At 43.9% G+C, this 8,164-nt stretch overlaps 1 protein-coding gene across 1 annotated transcript in view; it reads left to right on the top strand.

The window, feature by feature from the left end:
- The first annotated feature begins 7,188 nt into the window (after positions 1-7,188).
- The window catches only part of TPST1 (tyrosylprotein sulfotransferase 1), an 88,127-nt gene continuing 87,151 nt past the window's right edge, over positions 7,189-8,164 (top strand). Inside the window, 1 exon segment of the mRNA XM_006878301.1 lies at positions 7,189-8,033. Within this exon segment, the coding sequence (XP_006878363.1) occupies positions 7,189-8,033 (845 nt within the window).

Below are 8,164 nucleotides of genomic sequence, written 5' to 3'. Positions count from 1 at the left end.
CTTGCTTGTTCTAATCAGTCCGACTGCCTAAATTGCTTTATTTTTTTTTTCCTGTTGCTCTTTCTTTCAAGCAGTATCTTCTGTTCTGTGTCTTGTTTATTCATGTGAGTTTCAATTGTCTCATGTATCTGGGACATTGTGGTGTTGCTCTATTTGTGTTTAATTGATGGTCAGTGGTTCACACTCACCATTCACTCCTCAGAAACCCTACACAGGGTCACTGTGAATTGGAACCAACTTGAAGGCACTTAACAACAACAAGAACAATGTTGATCTGTTCCTAGGCTCTCACCAAATATTTCCTGTGGATATAGTTCAGGAGGGGAAATATGTATACCATTCTCATTCACTGTTCTTGCCTCTCAGTTGAAGGTTGATTTGACTGGTGTTGGCTGCTGTCTGTCATTGATTGGGTGGTGTAGGAGCTGGTATTGGCTCTTGCCCAGGAGGTGGAGCTACAGAGAGGGTATGTATAGTTGTGGCTGGGCTGTATGGGCATGATTGCCCTCTCCTGTCAAGTAGGAAGAGAAAACCCCTCCCCCCACACACATGCAAGAAAGCAAAATAGAATAAACAAACAAGGAACCAATGATGAAAAGAGAAAATAATAAAGAGATAAAAACAGGCAGCAACTAGAAGAAAAGAATATAGTAAGTATAAAGACAACAGAGGGACAGGGAAATGGAGCCAAAGAAAGAAAAATAAGAGAGGCGATAAAAGGAAGAAAGAAAAAAGAAAAACTAGGGAGAGGGAAAATGAAAAGAGAAAACGAATAGTAAAGGAAGATCAAAAGGTATTAAAAAAAAAAAAGAGGGGAAATGAGAAACAAGAAAAACTGGAAAAACAAAAGAATAAAATTGAAGGGAATGGAAAGAGAAGTAGGAGGAGAAAGACCAAACAAAAACCAAACCTCAAAACAAAACAAAAACAGTGCAGCTGTTGGAATCTAAGAGGAGAACATTCCGGGGGCTCTTGCAAGCCAAGGAACTCACAGGGTGGGCGTGGGAGGGATGTGACAGCAGAGTTCCTGGTCCTACATGGAGTTCCTGGCCACCTCCTTATCTGTGTTCAGGGCACTCTGTCCAGAAGTAGTTCATAGAGACCCTGGATGGAGCTGGTTTCTGTGTCTGTTAGGACCACAGGGCAGTTGGGGGGCAAGGTGACTAGTTAAATGTTGGTCTGGTAGTTCTGTGGGTTCTGTAGGTCTGGAGCTGAGCCTGCCTAAATCCAGGCACCAAGGCTGGCTCCACCTCACACTGGTGTGGCTCCAAACTCCTCGGGAGCAGCTTCTGCAGTGGGGGTGGATGCGGATGGGAGCTGGATACCCCTCTGATCATCCAGGAGCATGGGGGGAAAGAGGGAATGCACCTTTTCTGCCCTGTGTGTGACTCTGCTCAGCCAGGCCTCGTGTTGCCAATGCACTCACAAGATGGCTGCACCACATCTGTCCGGCTGTTTACCAGTCTCCCTCTCGTGCTGTCCTTGCTTGTCTCTCCTGCCAGCAAGCACTCAGTCCCCTTCTCTAACCTTTCCTCTGAAGTGAAGGGTTCCCAAATTTTCATCGTTGTCTGTTTCATTTGAGCTCTCAGTGTCTTTGTTGTACAGGGTCCATCTAGTCTTTCTGCCTAGTCCGCCATCTTCCCGGAAGTCTGATTCTGGGGATATTTTAAAGGTAGTCAATACAATTTTTTTTTTTTTTAGATTGGATGTAGAATATGGGAAAGAGGTGGATCCAATATGTATTCAATGCCTTGAAATCAAGTATAGTGCAACTCCTCTTTAAAGTTTAAGAAAATAATCTTGTGTGCAAACATATTTATATGTACAAAAATATGTATCACAGTATTGCTTGCAGTAATGAAAACTGTAAAACAAGTAAATATCTAATAATAGAGAATTGGCCAACTAAATGTTGATAGATCCATTAAGTGATGTTTCAGGCAGTCATTTCAATGATGCACAACTATGTTTTGTTGTTGTTGTTGTTGTTAAGTGCCGTCGAGTCAGTTCCAACTCATAGTGCCCCTGTATAGTGTTTCCAAGGAGCGACTGGTGAGCTTGAACCACCAACCTTGCAGTTCAAACCGACTTTGCAGTCCAGCACATTAACTTGCAGCACCATATGTTTATGGACTAGGAACTATATTAACAATTTCTAGTTTGTGTTTTTATGTTCTTTACTGGGAATTTGGGTTGTTTTAGTGGGAGGTTGGTAGAAGGCACATCAGTACTTGCCTTATAGTACTGGTGGCTGCTGTAGTAATTGAAAGGCCTGTCACATTAACTTGAGATTGATGAATACTTTGTATCTGATCGGGGCTTGGGGAAGATTTTCCTAAAGATAGTTATTTTGCTACTGTCTTTTAAATTGTTGCTAAGGTGATTTGGGAAAGAATTGAGTCATTTGTCACCTATGTGTTCTGACATGTACTAGGATATTAACTGAATCTAAAATGTTGATATTGTCAAGAAGGTCCACTCCCTAGACATGCTTTGTAAAGTAGAGTGTTGGTGGAAAAGACCCCCAACAAAATGCATTGACACTGTGGCAATGACAATGGGCTCAAACATAACAATTGTGTGGATGGCGTAGGACCCAGCAGTGTTTGGTTCTGTTGTGCATCAGGTTGTTGTGAGTCAAAATTGACTCAGTGACATGTAACAACAGCAACAACAATAAAACATTGATCGCCCTAGACTAAATTTTGACAGAAAACTTTGCCATTTCAGATAGATCGCTGCTCTTCTCTCATACCATATGCATTATACAAAACCTAAAACAAATGGAATACGGTGGCAGAATCCTTTCTGTGTAACTATTCAAACGAGAGGAGCCGTTGTTGGAGTTTATTGCATCGCTGAGAGCCCTTGATAGCGTTGTGGTGTGGCACTCGAGGATAAACATTGGACTGCTAACTGCAGGGTTAGAGGTTCAAACCCACTGGCTGCTCCTTGGAAATCCTATGCAAGTCACTATGAGTTGGAACCGACTCAGCGGCACTTAACAACAACAGCAGTAGTCTTTACTTCCCTAAGCGAGTTTGGTTGGTTGGTTAAGATTTAAATGCATTTCTATCTAATTTACATGTCCAAAATGGAAAACATGAGATCATTTTCCTAGGATTGTAAGGAAAATAGGAAAATGAAAAGGAAAAAAATGAAATGTTTCCATGAATTTCTGAAGCCCCCTCATATTTCTTTGCTGTTCTCAGTCAAGCGATTATTTGCTTCATGTATTCTTATCACCACTGAGCCTGTTTCCCTGAAATCGTGTATGATTGAAACATTATTGAGGGAAGGAGAAGATTAGGGTGATAAATTGTCACTTGTCTTCTCCCGCTGTATTTTCCTGCAAACTTCCATTGATTTTAGAATTTCTACTTAAAACAATTATTAGCCAGTCAATTTGATTCTCTTTTTTTTAGTGTGATTTTTCTTGTTTGTTTGTTAGCGTCACCGAGTTTCTCCTGATTTATAGTGGTCCTACGCACAACAGAACAAAACACTGTCCGGTCCTGTGGCAGCCTCACTATTGTGTTTGAGCAGTTGACGCTGTTGCCACTGTCAGCCCATCTCACTGGGGTCCTCCTCTATATCACTGACCCTCCACTTCACCAAGCATGATGTCCTTCTCTAGGGACTGGTCCCTCCTGATAATATCCCCAAAGTATCAGACATGAAGTCTCACCATCCTGGCTTCTGAGGAGCATTCTGGCTGTACTTCTTCCAACGTAGGTTTGTTTGTTCATCTGGCAGTCTGTGGTACTTTTACTATTCTTCTCCAACACCGTAATTCAAATGCATCAATTTTTCATGGTTTTCCTTATTATTTTGCTGTGTAGTTCTGTGAATTTTAACACTCACGTAACAGCCATCACAGTCAGGCCACAGATTAGCTCCATCACCCCCAGGAAGCCCTCTTTATATGTGTGAGTATTCCCTGGTGTGGCACTGTGGGTTAATGCTCTGGACTGTAAGGTCAATTTGAACCACAAGGTTGGTGGTTCAAGCTCACCAGTCGCTCCTCAGAAACCCCATGCAGGGTCGCTATGGGTCAGAACTGACTTGGCAACACTTAACAACAAATACTCACACAGTCCCCTGGCATCCATTGATCTGTAGTTTTATCTGTATAAGAATGTCTTATGACTGGAATCATTTAAAAGACTGCCATTTTAAAAGTCAGCATCATGCCTTTGAGATTCCTCTAAGTTGCTACAGCTGTTAAGATGTATTCCTCTTTATTGTTGGTATTCTGTTGTATTCCGTTGTACAGGTGTGCCACAGTGTACCCATTTACTCATTGAAGTACCTGTGGTTTGTTTTCCAGGGTTTGGGTGAGTAGGAGTACCACAAAACAAAACCAAATCCATTACTGTTGTGTGCAAAATCACAAAAACCCAGTTTAGAACGTTTCTTTTGCCGTAGAATGTCCTCTCAGGCCTGTATGCAGGTCAGTCCCTGCTTTTACCCTCTGCTTTCAGCCTCTGTGAATTTGTAATTTCTGACCGTTTCATATAAATGTATGCAGATGTTTCAGTTCAGACATGTGTACACATGTACACACATGTACACACATGTACACACACACATAAGTACTTTTGTTCTTGTTTTCTTGTTTAAGCATGGTTTTCTAGGTATTGTTAGGTGTCTGCGCAGCTTAGTGGTAAGCCAGTGCTTGCCCAGTGCTCACAAGGTTTTTGTCCTCTGCCGCTTTCTGTGTGGGTGGGAGCACACTCCAAGTTCAGGCCATTTACCAGGCTTTCCTTTTGCACTCAGTGATCTTTTGGTGTCTCTGTGGTGCTAGTAGCCTCAAAGGTGACCATGAGGGTCTCCCAACTGCATGACAGTCACCTTAAGCCAGCAGAATTGTGGACCCTCCTTGCTGACTTGTTGTCTGAACCATCACCAACAGTGCCCACCCAGCTGGGCATTTGTGGTGCTCATCACTCCACACTGAGTGGGTCCCCTTTACCCTCCAAAGTTGGCTCTACCTGCTCTGCAAGCTTGTGTCTACTGAGTGGGAGGATGGGAGTAACCTTAGGCAAGACGCCACGTCTTCCTGTTGTCACATAACGTCCAGCAACTTCTCCATGCATAAGTGCCCCTCACGGTGGGGTTGTTTTTGTTGATGTTAAGTGTCATCAAGTGATTCTGACCCATAGCGACCCTGTATAGGGCTTCCAAGCAGCAGCTGGGGAGCTTGAACCACCGACCTTGCAGTTCAAACGACTCTGCAGTCTACGGCATTAACCCGCAGCGCCACAGTGGGACTCCAGGGTGGGGTTGTTAGGAACGCTGTAGTTCTCTGGTCAATGTTCAGACTACTGAGAAGGTAGGTTTTGCCCATTTAATTCAACTTTATCATTGGCTTTGCCTAGAGGGTTTATCTACTTTCTCACCAGGCCATACATCGCTGGAAGTGTATTCTTTATCTAGTTTACTTCGTCCTTTCCCTGTGGTATCCTTGCCCTCGCAGGAGTCTGGATGGATTTCCTTTTCTAGATGTGGTCTGATGGTCTTCTGCTTCCAGGTTGAACCCTTACTCTAGCTAACCTCGCAGTTCCACAGACTCTGGTCCTAGCCGGTCTGCATCTTAGACTGCTCTGTGTGCCCAGATCGTTTCTGTCTTTCTGAGGGTCCAGTCACAGACATATACACACATGATCTTCTGTGTATTGTATGTACCCCGTTACTCTGTGCCTGCCACGCCCCTTTTACCGTTGCAAACAAGTCAGTATAACTTAGGTCCCTCTCCCTCCATCTTTCAGTAAAGCTTGTACTGGATCTCTCTGGTAGACTAATGTTCCCATGGTCCCCTCGGCATATTCCTACTAAGGCGTGGATCATAGTCTGTGGTCCTTATGTGCCTCTCCATCTACTCGTAAGACTTTCCTTAGAGCAGGGACCACTGTTAGTCTTTTCAAAGTTGATCCTTAGCCAAGCACAAGTCTTTGGCCTGCAATGACCTAAGTCAGTCCTTTGTGTGCTAAATAAACGGAGTCTCGGTGAAAGATTGGGAAGTTGTCTATTCCTTATATCATTTCCCTCTAGAGTGGAATTTGGAGATCGTGGCATCTTTGGAATGAAGCAAGTCTGAGTAGCACAGACCGGTCGGTTTGGCATGAACTCTCCATATGCTTAGGCTTATTAAGTATTTGCTTGACTCATTGATAGAAATAGCTTTCTTTATTTTGCCGTTCTGTGCCAGGCCTATAGCTTCTGATTTGTTAGAGTAAGAAAAGCTGTTTCTGATTATAAACTGTGATTTATTTTTGCTAGCATTTGTGTATACAGTTGTCTCTCAGTTTCCACAGAGGACTGGTTCCAAGACCCCAGTAGACACCAAAATTCATGAATACTCAAGTCCCCGGTATAAAATGGCATAGTGTTTACATATCATCTGTGTACATCCTCCAGGATTTTTAAACCATCTCTGGATTACTTATATGGAGGCCTTGGTGTGGCACTGTAGGATAAGCATTGGACCTCAAGGTTGGTTTGAACCACATGGTCGGCAGTTCAAACTCAACAGCCGCTCCTCAGAAACCCTATACAGGGTTGCTATGAGTTGGAACCAACTTGATGACACTTAACCACAACAACAGAGTGCTTGTAATATCTAATACAATGTAAATAAGGGGTTCTGGTGACATAGTGGGTTATTAGTTGGGCTGCTGACCACTAGGCCAGCAGTTCGAATCTACCAGGCACTTAAGGGAGAAAGATGAGGCTTTTTCTGCCCATAAAGATGTACAGCTGTGGAAACCTTATACAGGATCTCTGAGATGGCACACAGCCATTACCACTACCATAATGTAAATGCTGTGTAATAACTGTTTACACTTCCTCTCAGCCTTTGAAGGATTGCTTTGGCCACTTCATTGCTCTCCTCCCTCCCTGTATATTTCATGTGCAGTTGGTTGAATCCCTGGGTGCTGGAACTTGCCCATATATACAGACAGATGACTTTATTTGTGTTTAAGACTCCTAAAGCATCCAAGACTGCTTCACTTTATAGCTTAAATGAAATGGTGATAACTGGAGGCTAATTTTTGAGCAATCAGCATGATGATAAATCGATTTTTCCTTGTCCTTCTAGATGTTGAGCATCATTCCAGAGTACAGTCTCCATGGCCTGAACGTTTCCTGAAAATATCTGTTTAATAACCAGAAAACCACATCAAGATGATTGGGAAACTGAAGCAGAACCTACTCTTGGCATGTCTGGTGATTAGTTCTGTGACTGTGTTCTACTTGGGCTAGCACGCCATGGAATGTCACCACCGAATCGAGGAACGCAGCCAGCCGGCTAGGTTGGAGAGCGCAGGGCCCACCGTGCGAACTGCCCTGGACATCAAAGCCAATAAAACCTTGGCCTACCACAAAGATATGCCTTTGATATTCATCGGAGGTGTGCCTCGAAGTGGAACGACCCTCATGAGAGCCATGCTGGATGCGCACCCTGACATTCGCTGCGGAGAGGAGACCAGAGTCATTCCCCGGATCCTGGCCCTGAAGCAGATGTGGTCGAGGTCGAGTAAGGAGAAGATCCGCTTGGACGAGGCCGGTGTCACTGACGAAGTGCTGGACTCTGCCATGCAGGCCTTCTTACTGGAGATCATTGTAAAGCATGGGGAGCCAGCCCCTTATTTATGTAACAAAGATCCTTTTGCCCTGAAATCCTTAACTTACCTTGCCAGATTATTCCCCAATGCCAAATTTCTCCTGATGGTTCGAGATGGCCGGGCATCAGTGCACTCAATGATATCTCGAAAAGTTACTATCGCTGGGTTCGACCTGAACAGCTATCGGGACTGTTTGACCAAGTGGAACCGTGCTATAGAGACCATGTACAATCAGTGTACAGAGGTTGGTTATAAAAAATGCATGCTAGTTCACTATGAACAACTCGTCTTACATCCTGAGCGGTGGATGAGAACACTCTTAAAGTTCCTTCATATTCCATGGAACCATTCAGTATTGCACCATGAAGAGCTGATTGGGAAGGCCGGGGGAGTATCGCTGTCCAAGTGAGTAGAAGTTGTGTTTTACTTTGACCCTGTTCTCAGCTAATACACATCTATGTGCTTATCTCTTGGAGTCCTGGTGTGGTCCTGGTATGGTGCTGTAGGATACAGCACTGGACTGCAAGGTCTGCAGT

Source organism: Chrysochloris asiatica, unplaced genomic scaffold (assembly GCF_000296735.1).
Source record: "Chrysochloris asiatica unplaced genomic scaffold, ChrAsi1.0 scaffold00034, whole genome shotgun sequence".
Classification (NCBI taxonomy): Eukaryota; Metazoa; Chordata; class Mammalia; order Afrosoricida; family Chrysochloridae; genus Chrysochloris; species Chrysochloris asiatica.
Note: the sequence above shows the minus strand (reverse complement) of the source record. Positions and strands in the feature narration are given on the sequence as shown.